This window comes from Eptesicus fuscus, chromosome 11, assembly GCF_027574615.1.
Source record: "Eptesicus fuscus isolate TK198812 chromosome 11, DD_ASM_mEF_20220401, whole genome shotgun sequence".
Taxonomy (NCBI): Eukaryota; Metazoa; Chordata; class Mammalia; order Chiroptera; family Vespertilionidae; genus Eptesicus; species Eptesicus fuscus.
The window spans coordinates 59,411,822-59,432,366 of NC_072483.1; the positions used below are offsets into that span (position 1 = coordinate 59,411,822).

Genomic DNA, 20,545 nt, shown 5'->3' on the forward strand with positions numbered 1-20,545 from the left:
TTATTGATTTTTTACAGAGAGGAAGGCAGAGGGATAGAGAGTTAGAAACACAGATCAGCTGCCTCCTGCACACCCCCTCCTGGGGATGTGCCCGCAACCAAGGTACATGCCCCTGAGCAGAATTGAACCTGGGACCCCTCAGTCCACAGGCCGGTGCTCTATCCACTGAGCCAAACCGGTCAGGGCAAAAGCAGCTGATCTTACCAGTTGTTCAAATTCTTCACCAAGCCTCAGGCATGATAATAACATATTTTCATGTCCACCAGGACCTTTGGGATAAACTCGACTTGCATTTCTCTAGAGTAGGAATTTTTCTGTCCTCATTCAATTATTGACAAGATTAGATTTACTGGAACCCCTCCTCCCCCCATTCAAATGACAGTACATTTTTTAACTCTGGTATTTTGCTTCAATGCCTTAACTGGAGTTGTCCTGTACTAACTTGCTGTCAGCTGCCTGTCTCCTCTCCACTGTTTAGCCTTGCAGAGACCAGCTCTGACCAACAGTGGTCTGATTTCAGTAGTGGGGAGATGCCTTGAGGAGAAGAGCTTGTTTGCCTGTTAAGACTGCCGAGTAAAATAGCCAGAGTTCCCTCTTGTTTGCTCTGGGACTAGGGCTTCTGGAGGGCAGGGCACAGTTTTGTATTGGCTTTTTGTTCTCTTTTCCTTAGCCTCTTCAGTGATTTTTGGTTTGAAAGGCTACGTGGCTGAGCGAAAGGGCGAGCGGGAGGAGATGCAGGATGCCCATGTCATCCTGAATGACATCACGGAGGAGTGTAGGCCCCTGTCATCCCTCATGTGAGTGTCCCTGCTTTGGCAAGCCTGGTGGGCATAAAAGTCTCTGGACAAAGCTCTGATTTCAGTTTTGGACTTTGTCCACTTTGTATTTATTAGAAAGATTGACACATAACACTTGAGCTGCTTGGTTCAACAGTAGGAGTTCTCACCTCGGTTGATTTTAGCCCCCCTCCCTTTGACATTTTTTGTTGTCACAGTGGAAACTTATGCTACTGGCATCTGGTGGGGGAGGCCCAGGATGCTCCTAAATCCTACAACTCCCAAGGTCGCACCACAACAAAGAATCGTGCGGCTCCAAATGCCAGTCATGCTGAAATCGGGAAGTCCTGCTAAATGGGAAATGGCTCCATATTGGGGGCCTTCAGGGTGTTTTCTCTTCCCCACAATCTGAAGAGCTGCTTACAGGGAGTTTTCTTGTTCTGGGACCCAGAAGCTAGAGCTGGAAGCCACTGAACACTGCAGTGAAGGAGAGCTAGTGCAGCTAGTGAGGGCATCAGGAGAAGAAAAACAGGAAATTACCACATCTGTACAAACTCAGTGAAGCCTTCTGGATAAGGTCTTGGGTGTGGTGGAAAAAGCAACCCAAAGGTGGGATGTGGAGGTGGTCATTAACTTACATGTTTACATATATAATAATTACATATATACCACCTAATTTTCGTAATTACATAACATATAGGATAAATTCATTAACTGACATCAGTTGGTTGTTAACATACAGTGTGCTGGAGCCATTGATGCTAGTGGCTTTTGTCCAGTAGATGAGGAGGTGATGGCCCTATAAGGTCATTTGTGTATATATGCATGCGCTCATGCTCACCAGGATCAGAAGTGTACTAGGAATTGCTTTTAAAGCCAGGATAGGTACTTGTAGAGAGCCCTCGGGGGGCAAACCCTTTGGTGGGAAACATTAACCCATACCTGGTAGATACCATGCTGCAAGAGTTTAGAGTTCTGTATCGGATAAAGTTTATTTTTCCTGAGGCTCATGATGTCCCAAGAGAAAAGATGTTGCAAAAATGTTTGGTAAAAGCAGCTCCTCAGTAAAAATGTTCTTTCTCATAAGGATTTTTTTTTTCTTGATATCCTTTATAAATGCCATTTATTCCATATATGTGTGAGTTTTCTGGCAAAACTTGAGAGGGGAATAGGAATAAGTCTGGTGAGGTAGGCTTTAAGATTTAGATATCTGTCAAAGTTTGAGTAACAACCCTGAATCTACTCCCTGCCCTTACAGATATTTTTGATTCTTGGTCAGTAACTGTTTATCTGTGTCTTGGTGTTTAAAACCAAATCTGGTTTAAATAGAAAAAAATCCTGAATTTTAGTTTCACCTTCAGTGAAAAATCAGAGTTAATAGACCTTGATTTTTAAAGCATGTTTGTTTAATTTTGAAATACTATAAAATTTACTTATACATTTGTCTCAGTTAGTGTCATCACCTGTTTTCCATTCATGACGGTGTGACTGGTGTCTTACTGGTGGGACTTCCTCTGTTGTGTCAAAATTCACTGTTTGAAATAAGGTGGGAAAGCATTAATGGAGAGGAATAATGTTTGCTGTGGGAATCTCATTGACTCTCAATCATTCTCCTAGTACCCGGGTTTCATATTTTGCCGTTTTTGATGGACATGGAGGAATTCGAGCCTCAAAATTTGCTGCGCAGAATTTACATCAGAACTTAATCAGGAAATTTCCTAAAGGTGAGATAGAAATAATTCCATTCATGTTCATCTTGGTGTTTTGCTGTTTGTGTGACTCACTGAGATGTTATTTTGGCTTTTGCAAAAGTCATGACAATTAAAAATGGAGCTGAGTCCAGCCGAGTGTCTCAGTGATTGCATATCAACCCATGAACCAGGAGGTCACAGTTCAATTCCTGGTCAGGCACAATGCCCAGGTTGTGGGCTCAAGCCCCAGTAGCGGGTATGCAGGAGGCAATGATTCTCTTTCATCAATGATGTTTCTATCTCTCCTCTCCCTTCCTCTCTGAAATCAATAATAATATATTTAAAAATAATAAATAAGTAAAAGAGCAAGCCTGAGAGGAGTGGGCTCTGAGGTGAGCAGGTGTACCTCGTAGAGCCCCTCATGTCTCTGAGTGGTGGGCACCTCTCCTGGAATGTCTGTGGTACAAGTGTGTGTCTTGCTTTTATACTTGACAGTCTACTACCACCAGTGCAAGTGGCACTGTCCTGTAGGTGAGGAAATAGTTTTTATTTTTTAAAAAAAGTTTTTGTTGATTTCAGCAAGAGGAAGGGTGTGGGAGAGATAGAAACATAATTGATGAGAGAGAATCATTGATCGGCTGCTTCCTGCATACCCCCTGCTGGGGATCAATTCCTGGTCAAGGCACATGCCTGAGTTGCATGTGCCTTGACCAGGAATTGAACCATGATCTCCTATTCCATAGTTCAATGCTCAACCACTGAGCAATACCAGCCGTGCAGATTGTTCTTAGTCATAGTTCAGAAACAGAATTACAGTGGATGGAGGGTAACATTTCCTCCTTAAGAGTTTAACTTTTGTTTTTTTCTGTAATAGGAGATGTAATCAGTGTGGAGAAAACTGTGAAGAGATGCCTTTTGGACACTTTTAAGCATACTGATGAAGAGTTTCTTAAACAAGCTTCCAGCCAGTAAGTGAAACCATATGAAAACATATGAATGGAGTGTGTGTGTGTGTGTGTGTGTGTGTGTGTTCTTTTTCTGAATGCATTTCAGGTCTTCTGATTCTGTTTCATACTAACACTCACTGTCTGAAAAGTACCTGGCACCAAGTAAGTTCTTGTAATTGTTAACTAAATCTGAAACAGAAAAAAAGCAAGCATTAAGGAAACTCTTCATTTTAACCTTTTGCACTCAGGTGTTGAGTGTGACTCGACACGGTTAGCATCGGTAGCAGCTCGAGAAAAAAGCAAGCGAGTGCAAAGGGTTAAAGTTTACACCACTTCCCATTCAAGTCTGGAAATTAGTCTTGAAGTGCTAGCATGTTGGTGGTGACTGTATTTCTGATGTCTTTCCCCCCAGGAAACCTGCCTGGAAAGATGGGTCCACTGCCACGTGTGTTCTGGCTGTAGACAACACTCTTTATATTGCCAACCTCGGAGATAGTCGGGTATGTGGCTCTGGAGCCACCCACTTAGCTAACACCATGTTCTGTGGGGAAGAGTGGCAGCAGGCGCTTATTGGCTAAGATTAAAAAGACGAAGGCTGGGTTGGAATGTTCTGCGGGATTGCTGCAGGGGCTCCAGTGCAGAGTGTAGATTCTGGGTGGGGAGCAACAGCTGAGCTTGGGTCACTTTGACATCCTGCAGTAGACCTCTTCTGCTTTAAAACCCAAATACATTCTTTTTGTTTTCTGTTTCCTTTTGTGTGTGTACTCTGTCAGGTAGTGCTATAGGTTGGAATTTAATTGGTGTGCAGTTACAAATATTATTTAACTTCATATCTCTGACCACAGGCCCTTGCCTCTCAAAATCATTGTGACGTTAGAATAACTCAAAAGCTGCAGCTAGGAAAGTGCTAGGTGATGTGCCATTCATGCAAGGAGCCCAGTTCACAAGGCTAAGGGAGAAAAGCCAGGCATTTCCACTGCTGACAGCCTGTGATGGGAAACAACTTAAAGCTAGAGGCTGGCCTTCTGCAAGGTGGGTTCAGCCCCCCTGCCTTCCATCAGTAGCTTTTTCAGCCAGCCTCCCGTGTCCGTGTTTCTTTGGAGTCACAGTGACAGTGACTCTTCCCATCTATAAGCACCATCTGCAGACCTGAAGACAGCTGCCCCCAGCCCCTGTAGCTTTAAGGGTAATTTATTTCCTGAAGAAATAAACAGTAGGGATGCTGCAGTGAACATTACACATGACAGTCCCTGCCTAGAGAGTTTATATCCTGGAGGTCCTCTTAGTAGGCTATCTCCAGTACATAAGTGTTTTGACCAAGTGACTTAAAATAGCATGAGTAAAATTGGACCAAGACAAAAAAAGGGGCGGGGGCTTTGGAGTCAAATTTGAATCCTGTGTGTGACTTTAGACATGATACCTATCCTCCAGGCCTCGGCTCCCTCCCCTGTAAAATCCAGGTTTATCCGGAAGTTACTACTTGGTAAATGTGGTGTCAGGAGCACATGGAGAAGCACTTGGTCAGCATGCCCACCTCTGCCCTCATCTTTGCCTCATGTAGACTTGGGAACTAGTAACTGGGCCCAAAGGGGGATTAGGTGCTTATTAACTGCCTCCTTTCCAAGTCACCCATGAGAGGACAACATCTTAGAGAGGATGAGTGCCCACTCTAGTCACCAACAGAGGCCCACACCGGGGCCTCTCTCCCTGGCTAGTGTTACTGTGACACCACTTTGCCACTTGGGCTCTGCTTTGAACTCGTGTTTGTCGGCAGGAGGCTGACTGAAACTCCATGGTTGACCTTTGTCTTCAACTGGTAACTCTGGGCACTGGGATCCTGAATTTTACCGCTGTTGTAATCTCCATCTTCCCAGGCAATCCTGTGTCGTTATAATGAGGAGAGTCAAAAACATGCAGCCTTAAGCCTCAGCAAGGAGCATAACCCAACACAGTATGAAGAACGAATGAGAATACAGAAGGCTGGAGGAAACGTCAGGTAACCAGGGACTGTGGGAACTCTAGGGAGGGAGGGAGGAATGGCCAAGACTCCTCCGAGGGCAGAATTTTCCTTGTGCAGTCTTTAGTGTGATGAGACTGAGGTCTGACCTGTGAAGTAGGTGAATGAATGTTGTAGGATTTCACTATGTCCAAGTGGGAGCAAAATGTGTACAAGAAACATGCCTTCCTAAATTTGCAAAGAGAGGAAACCTGCCTCAAATTCAAGGTCACCACTTGCAACAGTTCTCTGGTCCTAGAACTTTAATAAATACTATCATTTGTCACAACTGAATAAGTTAGTTTTAGGGGAGTTCCTCAGAGAGAACATCTAAAGTATTTAGACAGGAAGTATGTCAGGCTGATGGTCTCTGGGTTTCCTGGGGAGCAGCTCCCCTGGCCGGGGGCTCTGCCCTGGTTCTGCCCACAGCACCTCCATTCATCTCTCTAAGGCTTCAGTCTTTCTATACTTAACGAGGATTCCAATCCTGGGACATGGCGTTATGGATTTGACCAGAAGTGTTTTCTGGTTCATTTTACAGTTTGACCATTCGTCTTACATTTTTGTTGGAGATGAGAGAGAAGTAACAGTGATATAAGGCTGCAATCACTTGTCCTTAGACAAGTTTTACTCCAGGGTGATTCTAGCCAGCAGTGCAGAGAGGTCTGGAGAGGAGGCAGCACTCTACGAGTTGGTTCAAAATTGCTGGAATGTTAGTAAGGGATGACCTTGGTCATAGTGTAGCCATCTTAGCACTGATGGGACTGTGGGCATGGTTCTAGACCTTGGGCCAGGGGTCCTCAAACTTTTTAAACAGGGGGCCAGTTCACTGTCCCTCAGACCGTTGGAGGGCCGGACTATAGTTTAAAAAAAACTATGAATAAATTCCTATGCACACTGCACATATCTTATTTTGAAGTAAAAAAAACAAAACGGCAAAAACACCCGCATGTGGCCCGCGGCGGGCCGTAGTTTGAGGACGCCTGCCTTGGGCAGTGGCATGTGCCCCATTTTCCCACCATGGCTGCTCAGAAGTTAATGCTTGAGAATGTGACCCCAGTGTTAATGTCAGCATCATCTTCTCTGCCTTTTCTTATAACTTTAAAATTCTGCTTTGCCTGAACTCCTTGGAAAGGCTTTGGACATTGACAGTCCTATGGGTGAAGGATCAGCTCTGTTGCAGGTTCTTCCTTTTTCCCAGTACCCATTCACTGTGAGCGGTGTGCAGATGCCTTAGGGAGCCCATTGACAGTGTGCTCAAGGTGAGCCCTGCACTTCAGAGGGTTCACCTTGGAGGCTCAGGTGGCAGTGACCTTGCTCCTCAGCAGCAGGGCCAGGCTGTGATCCCATCTGCCTGAGTCCAGGACTGGTGGGCATTTCTTTCCCTCTACCCTTCCCACTTTGATTGTTAAAATTATCAAACATTTTATAAAATTAGAGTAAACATTTCAATATCTACCTTCTAGATTTAGTAATTAACATTTTGCCATATTTGCTTTGTGTATGTGTATGCTAGGCAGAACTAACTGGAAGTTGGTTGCAGACATAACACTTAAGAAAATAATTCTTTAGGTTATCTGTAATTCTGTATTCATATTTCTCCAAGTTGTCCCCAAAGTGTCTTGGTTTGAAAGCAGGGTCCAGCCAGCGCTCATGCTCACCTTGGATTCACATCGTTCAGTGCAGCATGGTCTCCACACTCTTCCTCAGTTTGGATCATGCAGTTGTCTAGGCCAGCGGTTATATAGGGTCGTGTTCTGAGTTTGCCTGTGTTTTCATGGTATCATTTAAGTTGTTTGCATGTTTTTCCTATAAACTAGAAATTAGGTCTAAAGTCGTCTTTAGATTCAGATTAAACATTTTTAGAAAAATATTTGTTGGGGGGTGGCCTATATTTGATAATCTCTCACTTTAGTGGCCACGTAAGGTCACCGTTGCTGAGTTCCCAGCACTGGACTTTGGCAGTAACAAGTCCCCACAGGGAAAGGGACAGCTTTCACTGTGTGATCAGCAGGTGATCTGGGGAGATGCGCTTTAGCACCTTGAGAACATTCTGTTTTCTGTCAGTCTTTCCTCTCATGGTGGTAGATCCCTTAGTGATTCTTGTCTGAATCAGTATTTCATAGGAATGACAAAGATGATTTCCTGCTCCTGGAATTAACAGGCATCCTACAAGGAGAGGCTTTCCTTCATCAGTGGGGTATGAATGAACCATACTTGCTTCCCAGAAAGCAGGGTCGATGTTCAATTCTTTCATTATCAATTTGCAAAGTAAGATGGCCACCTGCACTTATGGAAATTAGTGGGGTTTTTCCCTTATTTTTTTTTAAACTGATGTTTAGAGACAGGGGAGGGGGTGGGGAAGAGAAAGATTGATTTGTTAACTTATTTATGAACTAGAGGCCCGGTGCACGAAATTCGTGCACGGAGGGGGGTTGTCCCTCAGCCCAGCCTGTACCCTCTCCAATATGGGACCCCTCGAGGGATGTCCAACTGCCTGTTTAGGCCCGATCCCAGTGGGCAGTTGGATCCCTAAACGGGCAGTCGGACATCCCTCTCACAATCCAGGACTGCTGGCTCCCAACTGCTTGCCTGCCTGCCTTCCTGATTGCCCCTAACCGCTTCTGCCTGCCAGCCTGATCACCCCCTAACCACTCCCATGCCAGCCTGTTTGCCCTCAACTTCCCTCCTCTGCCAGCCTGGTCACCCCTAACTGCCCTCTCCTGCAGCGTTGATAACCTCCAACTGCCCTCCCTTGCAGGCCGGGTGCCTCCCAACTGCCCTCTCCTGCTGGCCATCTTGTGGTGGCCATCTTGTGTCCACATGGGGGCAGGATCTTTGACCACATGGGGGCAGCTATATTGTGTGTTGCAGTGATGAGCAATCTGCCTATTACTCTTTTATTAGATAGGATAGAGGCCTGGTACAGGGGTGGGGGCCAGTTGGTTTGCCCTGAAGGGCATCCCGGATCAGGTGGGGGTTCCCTTGGGGTGTGGGGCGGCCTGAGCAAGGGGCCTGTGGTGGTTTGCAGGCTGGCCATGCCCCCTGGCAACCCAAGCGGAGGTCCTGGTATCTGGAATTTATTTTCCTTCTACAATTGAAACTTTGTAGCCTGGAGCGGAGCCACGCCTAGGGCTCCCTCCGAGGCTGGTAGCCATTTGTGTTGGGGTTATAATTGAAACTTTGTTGCCTTAAGTGGGTGAGCCTGGCCAGGGTGTGCGGAAAGCTTTGCTTCCCCTGTTGCCGGCAGCAACCTTGGCCTGCTCTCTCAAGCTCCATTCTGCTGCCATTTGTTTGAATTTGTTTACCTTCTATAATTGAAACTTTGTAGCTTGAGTGGAGGCTTAGGCCTGGCCAGGGCAGGCGGAAAGCTTGGCTTCCTCTGTTACCTAGGAAACCTTGCTCTCTGTGGCTGTAGCCATCTTGGTTTGGGTTAATTTGCATACTCACTCTGATTGGGTGGTGGGCGTGGCTTGTGGGCGTATCAGAGGTATGGTCAATTTGCATATTTGTTTATTATTAGATAGGATTCATTGGTTGATTCTTGTATGTGCCCTGATGGGATTGACACTGCAACTTTGGCCTGTCAGAACAATGCTGTAACCAACTGAGCTACCCAGCCAGGGCCTAGTGGTTTTTCTTTTCACTCTGCTTCTCTCCCTTTCTCCTTTCTCTGAACCACCATTTGTCAGGGGGTGTGATTTCATTGCTGATGCTAGTCATAGGGTCTTGATGAGTTAGTTTCCTGCCCGCATTACCCCCAATGTGGCCAGTGAAAGGGAGTGCCTTTGAGCTGACTCTTTAAAACCTAGCTCCCTGTGCTGGGGACTCTTGTTTCACCTGGAATGTCACTAATTCTAAGTCTGTTCAGCACTCTTTAGATGGTGAGCGTAGGCTGCTATTTGTTATTCAAATTTAACAGTACAGGGCTTTCTCTTAACTTCTGTGACTCAATAGTCATAGATCTGTCCTTTTTGCTGAAAATCTTGGTTCCTAATAACAGTACATTTATTTGCATTATCACTATTATGAAGTTTGAGTTCCTTATAGTGTAGTTCTCTTGTCCTTGAACTATTTCTCATGAAGGACATATTTGTAAACCTAGAATAATTGCTTTAACTGTGCTTGTGTTACCACCTTGGTCATTATGATTACTAGTTTCAATTTGTCTTTGATTTTAGGGCTTTTCTCCCTATATTATAAGTCATTTACATGGTGAAATCAGAACCTTGTGCACTGTGGTTGGGGGTGTAAAATGGTGCAGCTATGGTGGAAAAGAGTATGGAGGTTCCTCTAATATTAAAAATAGAATTACCATGTGATCTAGCAATTCCACAAAATAATTGCAAGCAAGGATTTGGACGGGTGTGTGCACATCCATGTTTATAGTAATATTATTGACAACAGCCAAACAGTGGAAGCAACTCTAGTGTCCATCAGTACATTAAGCAATAAACAAATGTGGTCCATCCATATAGTGGATACTATTCAGCCTTATAAAAGAAGGAAATCCTCTCACTGGCTACAGCATGGATGAACCTTGAGGACATGATGCTGAGTGAAATGAGCCAGTCACAGAAGGCAAACACTGTGTTATTCTGTGAATATGAGGTGCATAGAATGGCCAGATTCATAGAGCCAGGAAGTAAAATGGAGGACGCCAGAGGAAGAGGGTGTGGACTGAGTGTTCAACAGAGGTTCAATTTGGGAAGATGAAGAGAATTCTGGAGATGATGGTGGTGATGGCTGCACAATAGTGTGAACTCAGTTAATGCCACTCAACTGTACATTAAAAATAGTTAAAGGTAAATCTTATTTTGTGTATATTTTTATTATAATTAAAAAAATAAAAACCCACATTTACATGGTTAAATAAAAAGGCTTATAGATTCTGTGCCTGTCCCCCTCACTCATAGTTCTGGATTCTCTCCAATATTTCTTACAGAAAGAAGCAAATCTGTATACATACTCTTATTTTTTCTACTTTCTTCTACCAAAGGCAGCATACTGTGTGCAGCAATGTGTCACACTATCTTGGTGAACTTCTCTGAGAAGGTGCAGTTTTATTTTTATTTTACGAGGAAGGCAGCTGTACAGGACAGATGAGGCAGGCTTGCATGTATAGCATTTAGATGTAAATATGCAGTACAGCCCTAACCGTTTTGGCTCAATGGAAAGCATCCGGTCCCAGGCATGTATCTTGGTTGTGAGCTCGATCTCCTGTAGGGGGCGTACAGGAGGCAGCTGATCAGTATTTCTCTCATCAGTGTCTCTAACTCTATCCCTCTCCCTTATCTCTGTAAAAAAATAAATAAAAATATATTAAACAAACAAACAAACAAATATGCAGTGCATGTGTCTGGGACCAGGTCACTTGTAGGTCTCTGATATCAAAAAGGAGATAGTCTTTTTTTTTAAATTTAATAAATCTTTATTGTTCAGATTATTACAATTGTTTCTCCTTTTCCCCCCTATATCTCCCCTCCACCCAGTTCCCACCCCCCCTGCCTTACCTCCCCCCTCCCCCCGCTGTCCTCATCCATAGGTGTATGATTTTTGTCCATTCTCTTCCCGTACCCCCCACACAGACACCCCTTTCCCCCTGAGAATTATCAATCCACTCCCATTCTATGCCCCTGATTCTATTATATTCAGCAGTTTATTCTGTTCCTCAGATTTTTAATTCACTTGACTTTTAGATTCACTTGTTGATAGCTATGTATTTGTTGTTCATAATTTTTAACTTTACTTTTTTCTTCTTTTTCCTCTTTTTAAAGAATATCTTTCAGCATTTCATATAATACTGGTTTGGTGGTGATGAACTCCTTTAGCTTTTTCTTATCTGTGAAGCTCTTTATCTGCCCTTCAATTCTGAATGATAACTTTGCTGGGTAGAGTAGTCTTGGTTGTAGGTTCTTGCTATTCATCACTTTGACTATTTCTTGCCACTCCCATCTGGCCTGCATGGTTTCTGTTGAGAAATCAGCTGATAATCTAACTGTTTTTCTCTTGCTGCTTGTAAGATTCTCTCTTTGTCTTTTGTCCTTGGCATTTTAATTATGATGTGTCTTGGTGTGGTCCTCTTTGGATTCCTTTTGTTTGGGGTTCTTTGCGCTTCCTGGACTTGTAAATCTATGTCTTTCACCAGGTGGGGGAAGTTTTCGGTCATTATTTCTTCTAATAGGTTTTCATTGTCTTGCTCTCTCTCTTCTTCTGGCACCCCCATAATTCTGATGTTGGTATGTTTGAAGTTGTCCCAGAGGCTTCTTACACTATCTTCAACTTTCTGAATTCTCTTCTCTTCTTGCTTCTCTGGAGGAGTGTCCTTTGCCTCTTTGTATTCCAAATCTTTGACTTGATTCTTGCGTTCCTCTAGTCTGCTGTTGGGTCTCTGTATAATATTTTTTATTTCAGTCAGTGTATGTTTAATTTCTAGTTGGTCCTTTTTCATATCCTCGAGGGTCTCATTAAATTTATTGGCCTTTTCCAGGAAATTCTTGAAAAACCTTATAACCGTGGTTTTGAACTCTTATGTCCAGTCGTTTGTTCTCCTCCATTTCTTTCGTTTGTGATCTGTTTCCTTGCCTCTTCATTTTCATTTTTGCTGCTTCCCTGAGTTGGTGTGGTAGCTTTGTGTACTAGTTGTCCTATTGGTTCAATGGGTCAGCCTCCCAGTTACCTGGGGTGGACACTCTTGGTGCACCCCTTTGTGGACTGTGTGTACAGTCTTGTTGTAGTTAAGTCTTGATTGTTGTTGGTGTCACTGGGAGGAATTGATCTCCAGGCCAATTGGCTGTGAGGACCCGCTGTGTCTGTAACAGAAGAATTGCTGTGCTGGAGACACGTTTATGGGGCAGGACTTGTTCCAGTAGGGCTTTGGTGCTCACTGAGTCTGCCTCTTGAATGTGTCCCTTATGAGAGTAGTTTAAATCTGGTGTCATCTCACACCGACCACTAGATACACTAGTTTCTGGATCTCCAATGTGGTGCAGGTCAGCTACTGTCTGAGGCCACTCAGCAGGAGCTACAGCAAGAATTACAGTTTTCTCCTCTTCGCTTGGGGTTTGGCGGTTTTGGAGCAGTCTGACTGGAGCTGCAGTTTATTTGGTTAAGCTTCCACAGAACAGGCCATTTATATGCAAAAGCCGCTGTGTGGAGCCTGGGTGGGTTTGTAGAGTGTGCGGGGCAAGGTCTCAGGGTGTCACTAGGCTAGGGCATGGCAAACGGCGATGGCTGCAGTCAGCCATCTCTGCTTTCCGTGTTTCCAAGTCCCCACGTCCCGCGCTCCAGCGCAGTAAACAATGATTTCTGGGCGCACTTCTGCAAAAAAGTCACTCTCACTTTCCAACCCCATGACCTACACTCCAGCTTCTCCCTGTAGGCGTCTGGGTCCCCCGAGTGTCCCCAGAAACTGGATTTCAGAGTGATCGGGAGCTTGTCTCCCTTCGGGTTGAAAAAAATCCGCGCGCCCAGTCGCCCGCCACCAGCCCGATTTCGCGTACCTCCGTACCTCAGCTTTTCAGCGTTTGTGCTCCTTTCTCTTTCATTCTTAGTTGTAAAACTTCCACTCAGCCAGCTTTCCCGTGGTTCTGGGTGGTAGACATTTTGTCTTTTAGTTGTAGTTTTGAAATAGTTGTGCGAGGCAGCAGTTTAGTTTTTTACCTTTGCCGCCATCTTGGTTCTCCTCTGCTATCGAAAAGGAGATATTCTGGAATCCACCTTCAGTTTCCTCGTTAGCATCCATCATAGTAAGACGCAGGACTTGGGCATCTGGGTCAGAAGAGGATGCAAAAGCATTGAGACCGACTGTGGCCTGCTTTTGCTGATAGGCTAGAGGAGCTGACGTTAGAGCAGTGTCTAGCTTATCCTGGCCGCCAGGGCAACCGTCTCAGTGCCTCTCTCTCATTGTGAAGGAGAAACTGGAAGAGAAAGTACCAACAAAGATCACAGAGATCAGGGCTTCTGTCTGTGTGACTAGCAGGAAAATAGTTGTTTGGCTGAGGAAGCATGAAGCTATGATTCATGGGCAGGTGGGAAAGAGATGGGAACTAACAAAATTCTGAGCAAAAGTGGGGAATGCGCCAGGGAAGGTGGTCCCAGGATTCATGGGTTGAGACTTAAGAGCCCCTCACTCCTCAGCACGGTGGTCTGGGGGAACTCTGAGGGTAGCGAAGAAGCGTGTAGTTCTGTTGAACTTGTCTGAGCATGAAGTCGGATGGTCCAGCCCTGTGCCCAGGTCATGACACTCGGTCTTGAAACGAGCTGCATTCATGATGTGGCGGAGGGGTGCCCACACTGGGCACCTGGCCACTTGGTCTCTGAAGAACCACTTGGTTGGATTCTTATGCTTTGAGTGGCTTCCTTAATGGGACTCTTAGGGCTGAGGGACTCTCCCAACCCTACTCTGTCCATCTTCACTTCTGCTCCTGTGTAACTCGCCCCTGCTGTTCGCTCTAGTAATTGTATTGGGAGACTGCTTGACTTCTCTCAGGTGCCACGTCAAGTCTGTTGCTGATCACTCAGCTGTTCCCACTGGGAGGGTGACTGGGCACAGTGTAAGGCCAAGGCCAGGCTGAACTCTGACTTCGAGACAGCGGTCCAGGCCCAGGCGAGGATGTTCTGCCATGTGCCTCCATTCACACAGCATCTCCTGGCCCAGCTTTGGTGTTTGTCGAGCGCTCACCTGCATCTTCTTCAGTGTGGTTTCTCCTCTGGCTATATACGTGAGGGTGTGAGGGCTCCCCAGTAGCAACTGCCTGAGGTCACACAGTGGTAGCACCACCAGAATTGTTCTTGGGGGCTTTGAGTCAAGTACTGTTGTTCCTGTTTTACAGCATGGTCCCACTTATGGGTCACCTTACCATCTTTGTATCCTTTACCTAAAAATAGAATGGGTAAAAGTGTAATGCTATGCAGTGTGTTACCAATTGATGTAAGTTAATCTTACCCATACCTGGTGGAAAGAAAAGGTACTGCAGAGTCTGGGAATAGTCACTTGAAGTATTTTCCAAACTTAATTAGATTGAAATGCAAAATAGTCCTCTGTTCCACCTTTTCTTAACCCTGCATGCATGCTCAAATCACCTAAGGAGCTTTAAGATAAAAACAAACAGAAAAACAAAGCCAAGCCCCTACCCAGTCCAGTTAAGTTCACTCCCAGCTTTGGGCAAATTAACATACCATTGTGACCACATAAGTGCAGCCAGAGGGGGCACTGTTCCCTCTAATATGCAGCCCGGCCGAGGCACCAAGGGCCACAGAAATATTAAAGACCTAGAATAAGCATGTCAAACTCAAAGGCTAACACCACAGGCCAAATAAGGTTTAAGTTTACGTGGGCCGCAAAAAAAACAAAAGCTTCAATTTTCATAGAAACATAGGTTTATTTCAATAGAGACGTGCTGAATACAAAGGGCTGAAATAAATGAGTAATCGTTAACAAAATAATGGGACATTTTAATAAAAATTAATAGTTTTCCTTGAACATTGACTTACCAGACACTGAATAACTGCACAAATGAATAACTGTAATGCAAATAAACCTATTTTTCTTGTTCTCCGAAAGCGAAATATTTCCTGTTGCACACACCAAACAAGTCAGTCCAAAACTAATGACGTGGCCATCGGCTGCTAAAATATTTGCTGCTAGCATTAGTGGAGAGAAATGTTGGCGTCTTCACGTAAGGGAAATGAATGCAACACGATTATAGTAATCCGTCATTAGAACTTTGTAGTTCGTTATTAATAATTATGTATAATAGGATATTGTAAAAATTAAGTTACAAAATTTTTATTAAAACGTTTCTTACTTACCGTTATATTGGCTGGGCCACAAAAATATTCGTTGTGGGCTGAGAATTTGGCATGCTTGACCTAGAGCAATGGAGACTCAGCACATCTCCTGTGTATTATTTGAGGTCAGGAGATGATGCTGGGGTTTTGTTTGTTTGTTTCGTATTTTTATTGATTTCAGAGAGGAAAGGAGAAAGAGAAATTTCAATGATGAGAGAGAAACATTGATCGCTGTCTCCTGCATGCCCCCTACTGGGGATTGAGCCTACAACCCAGGCATGTGCCCTTGACCGGAATCAAACCCAGGACCCTTAAGTCCACAGGCCGACTCTCTATCCACTGAGCCAAACCGGCTAGGGCATGATGCTGTTTAATGTGACCTTTGCAGGCTACATCTTTCCCACTCTGTCCTTTTTTTCTGATTTTACTATCAGATTGTAAGTACTGTGGCCTTATGATCTGGCAGAATGAGTCTGAATTGTTTTCCCTTTATTTAGGGACGGGCGTGTCTTAGGTGTGCTGGAGGTGTCCCGATCCATTGGGGATGGGCAGTACAAGCGCTGCGGGGTCACTTCTGTGCCAGACATCAGACGTTGCCAGCTGACCCCCAATGACAGGTAAAAGTGCCCGCTAGAGGCATGGGCATGCACACATGTGGTCTATCTATCCTCAACTCTTCTGGCTTGTAAGGAGCCGTATCTTGGGTACTGTGTTAGGCCCTGGAGGTGCAGAGAGATAAAATACAGTTCTACGGTTCTGCTCTAGTGGGCCACACAGTCTGGTAGGGGGCACTCGTGTCCTAGGAGTATGGGCTGCTCTGGGAGCCCGGCAGTGGGGAGTGGGGGGAGTCCCTGTTGGAGGAACAAGAGGGTTTTCTAGTAGAGGAAACACACAACAAAGGCATTAAAATGGGACACCATGAAGGGCGCCAGGCTGCTGCCAGTGACAGATTGATAGGTGAATGGTGACAGGGGATGTGGGTGAAAGAGATGATGGGGACTGACTGAGTTCCATGCTGAGGAGTTTAAATTTTAGCTTCTCATGATGGAGGGTCATGGGCGATTTTTAGGCAGACCAAGCTAGGTTGAAAAAGACGGTCTGTTCAGTTGTCCATCGCCATTCTAAGCTACCTGAAGATGAGGCACCACACTGCCTGGCTGCCTGGTGGCAGGAAGCCCTAATTGTTGGGGTTTGGAGCAGGATGGAGCCCAGAGGCTCATTAGGATCTGGTGGTGGCCCTGTCTGAACTAAGGCGGTGGTGCAGAGGAGAATAGGGAAGAGCTCAGAACAAGGGGCTCACAAGATGAGTGATGAGGGAGGTGAGAAAGGCTCATTGATCAAGCTGCAGCCTTGGGGTAGGAGCTCTTCTGGAGCATAGCTCTGAGCCCTGGTCTCAGTGCTGCAGGTAAGGAGCCCTACTTGGATCTTCCCTGCTCAGCCCCCCTGTTCTCCATGCCTGCCTTCAGCATGCCATGCTCTTGCTGACCCTAGGTTCTTGGGACGTGTTTCCCCCAGCCCCTCTTCTGTTTTTCTGAGTGATGCCCCAGGAAAGTCTTGTCTGCCTGCCCCCAGACCAGGCCCCTGCTGTGTGATATGCTAGCTCCCTCCATTCTTGGTGGTTGTCACCTCACTGGAAGGGACAGGAGCCTTCTGGGACTTGTGCCCCACTGTCCCAGGCACAGACTAGGTGCTGGTAAATACCTGTTGAATGAATGCCCAGTCAAAAGGGGAGAACTAAGACCTGGGTATGACAGTGAGAAAAGAGAGGTGGTTAAAGCCATGGGGAACATTCCTTGGTGCTTGGAGAACTAAAATCTTTATAACTGAGCCACCATTGTTCAGAAGGCCTTTCTTGGGAAGCCCAGAGGATGGGGTTTTTATAGGGAAATAATCCTGTTTTCAGACAGTGAAAGTGTGTGGTTGTCCTCCTGGAGCCTTGGACTCAGCATGGCTTCCAAGATGTTCCATTTAGGTCTAACCACTAGTTTTATGTCTTCGGGAGATGGCTCAAGGCAGGGGGCGATAGAAGTTCTGTGTATATTTACCATAACACCTGATGCTTTTATTCAGTGATATACCTTTTGCAGTACCTACCTAATGTTTGAATTCATACTTTCAATGTTGGTGAACAGAAGGCTTGTCCCAGCTACAATTATTTTTAAATAGTTTTAATCTTTGTCTCATAGAAGTCAAATTACTTTTTAAAAATTCTTAGCTTTTTCGTAGTTGGACAAGTTTTTTGTTTCTTTTTCCTCTGTTACTGGCCATTTTATAGTTTGCTGTTAAAACCCATTTATATTTCTTCTCCGTATTGTAGGTTCATTTTGCTGGCCTGCGACGGCCTCTTCAAGGTCTTTACCCCAGAAGAAGCTGTGAACTTCATCTTGTCCTGCCTCGAGGTAAGAAATTGAACAAGGGAGTGAGTGCCAGTTGTCCAGCTGCACCTTACTGATACCCCAGTTCTCCCCTATATCCCCATTGTGGGGGGTATCCTTGTGTGCATTTTCAGTGTCCGGGAGACTGGTCAGTTTGTCCTGCCTGCCCTGGTGGAGACTGAGCAATTCTTCTAAATATATTTTATTGATTTCTTTACAGAGAGGAAGGGAGAGAGATAGAGAGTTAGAAACATCAATCAGCTGCCTCCTGCACACCCCCTACTGGGGATGTGCCCGCAACCAAGGTACATGCCCTTGACCGGGATCGAACCTGGGACCTTTCAGTCCACAGGCTGACGCTCTATCCACTGAGCCAAACCGGTTTCGGCATGAGCAATTCTTTCTTATGGTGATGTTGTCTCAGGAGAGTGGGGTGGTGCAGGATTCCCCTATTCACCAGCACCCTTTCCTACCCGGTAGGATGAGAAGATCCAGAGCCGGGAAGGGAAGCCCGCTGTGGATACACGCTACGAAGCAGCCTGCAATAGGCTGGCCAACAAGGCAGTGCAGCGGGGTTCGGCGGATAACGTCACGGTGATGTTGGTGCGGATAGGGCACTAAGGGCGCGGCGTGCCACTGGCTTCAAAGGTTCATATGTGTGTGTGTGTACACATTATGTGTGTTTCGTGTACTCCTGCGGGATTCCCATGGTTGTAAATAAAAGTTTCTCTTTTTTCTAATCTTAACTCATTACATTTTGAGAAACTCGTGACCCTTCAGATGTTAATTATGTTTGCTTTTGAGTATACTCTGGTCTTCTTGTTAGGACAGGTGGGTCCCAACCCCAGGGCTAATGGAGCACTCCAGCTTCTTTCAGATTTCCGTACAAAAATAAGGTTACAGAACATTATGTAGCTCGATCCAGGCTTAGCCAGGACAGTAGACTGGTGCACAGAGTTACCTACTCTAGAGTGGTGTGCCCCTGGTGAGCCTCCGAAGCAGCACGGTGGTTCAGCTTGTTTCTAATTCCTGTGAGAACAGGCACAGTCTGGAGGACTGGCTTTACCAGGTCTCCCATCGGGATCCCCTGGGTGTGAAATGTACTTCCCGGATGGAGCAGTCAAGCTACTGTGGAGTGTGGCTTCTGAGAGCCAACTGCGTTGTAAGAACGTGTGTTCAGTGAGCTCTGCTGGGCTGAGTCCATCTTCCAGTAACACCTTACAGGGGTACCCTTCTGTTAAAGATGTTCAAAGGGGGAAATGCATGCATGATCAGCCTGTCAGGAAGATTATAAAATACTTTTCAAGCTCTTATTTCTATATAAAACAAGTCATCGATATTGCTGTAATTACTTTTTAGGAAAGCAGCTCTAAGGTCTTTTTGGGCAAATGCTTGCCCCAGGATGATGTAAGATTTTAAAAACTTGCCATTCAGGAAGCTGTTTTGTAATGTTCTCTGGCCCCCGCCCAGCATACACACATGGTCTTATCACCCAGACGGTTGGTGGGATTGGTGTCTCTGCTTACAAGTACCTCGGGAACATTTTGAGCACACCCTTCCCCAGAGAGTTACATGCCAGGTTCCATTGCTGCTGAGGAACTGGCATCATTGAAGGAAAGAGCCTCAACATCTCAAATTGGGAAATAAATAATTTGCTCGATAAACATTCTCCTATAGCAAACTAGGTGTCAACATGTGACTCACATGCCGCTAATTCCCAGCGTGCCACTGTCTCAGAGCTGGAAGAGGCTTGCCACTGTGGGTTCCCTGGCAAGTCCCTTCCCTCACCTTCTTCATGGAGTTCAAGCCTCCTCCCCAGCTGGGGGTCATCCCCCATCTCACCTCAAAGAGGTCACTCCTCCCCATCCTCAGTGGACCTGGCCTAAAATGATTAAGATCCTATATTTTAAAGTCTATACTATATTTTTGTATTATCACATAACAATTCTTAGGTACTTGATCAATTCATAAAGTTAGTTATATAAATATATTTCATCTGGCAATACTAAACAATAAATACTCTAATAAATGGCTATAATACTTATGTGGAGAAAATGAAAGAGATCTGTGGCTTTTTCAAGAGTAAAAGATAACTTTCCTAAAATATCTGTGGCTACACCAGCCCTTATCAGAGAGGGACACAGGACACCAGGCCAGCTGGCACTTCCTAGTAGGGTGGGTGCAGGTCCTACTGAGAATTGTGCCTGTGCCAGGCCTGGCAAGGGGCACAAGGTTTCATGTTGGGAGCCAGCTGGGAGTGAGATGTTTACTTCTGTGTAGGCTCCTGGGGAAGTCATCCTGAGGCCAGCTAAGAGATTAAGCCATTGTCCCCACAATATCCTATGGCACCAGATTTCATGTGAGCCCATTGTGTATATGGATGGGTGTTGGGGTAACTTCAGAAGGTCCACCTGCTCTGGGACATTCTTGCTCCTTAGATGGAATGTGCTGTAGGCTGACAACTATGTAGGTGCTATCACTGCTGCAGCAGCACGGGACTTGGTGGTACCCAGCCCTCTCAAGACCAGCTCTTTCTCCGTGTGGTCTCAATCTCCACTTGTCTGAGCTTATACCCTATTTTCACCTAACTGGAGTGGATGCCTTGAGCCCCAGAACCCATGGACTCCTGGAAGCTGGGCCCAGACTCTCTGCCCTCCACCCCATAAGCCCTGTCCAGTGTCTGTCATATGTCCAAGGCTGCTGTACCAAGGGGCCACAAAGAGAGTCTTAGATCCTGTGATCAGTACAGGCCAAAGGCGTGGTTGGGAGGGAGCCCCAGGTGGAGATGGGCACAGTGAGAAGGCGGCCCTCCATGCTAAAGCCGGCCCTCCATGTAGCTAACGTACCCTAGGGGGGCCCTGCAGCCCTGCACAGACTGCCTTACCCCTCTACTCAGGGCACCCCAGCAGGCAGACCAGCCATTCCCCTGTGCCAGCACTCTCAACGCTAAGAAAGATGGAAAGGGCGG

General features: G+C 45.8%; 1 protein-coding gene across 5 annotated transcripts in view; it reads left to right on the forward strand.

The window, feature by feature from the left end:
- ILKAP (ILK associated serine/threonine phosphatase) overlaps positions 1-20,545 on the forward strand; it is a 39,647-nt gene that overhangs the window by 16,888 nt on the left and 2,214 nt on the right. For 4 of the 5 annotated variants that reach the window (XM_028140719.2, XM_008138446.3, XM_028140721.2 and 1 more), the window contains 8 exons: positions 671-797; positions 2,394-2,500; positions 3,342-3,435; positions 3,827-3,914; positions 5,289-5,410; positions 15,700-15,819; positions 17,520-17,601; positions 18,058-18,317. In XM_028140719.2, coding sequence (XP_027996520.1) covers positions 671-797; positions 2,394-2,500; positions 3,342-3,435; positions 3,827-3,914; positions 5,289-5,410; positions 15,700-15,819; positions 17,520-17,601; positions 18,058-18,198 — 881 coding nt within the window. In that variant the 3' untranslated portion in view covers positions 18,199-18,317. Of the gene's footprint in view, positions 1-670; positions 798-2,393; positions 2,501-3,341; positions 3,436-3,826; positions 3,915-5,288; positions 5,411-15,699; positions 15,820-17,519; positions 17,602-18,057; positions 18,318-20,545 lie in introns of those variants that run through there. The other variant, XM_054723537.1, reaches the window with a different exon arrangement.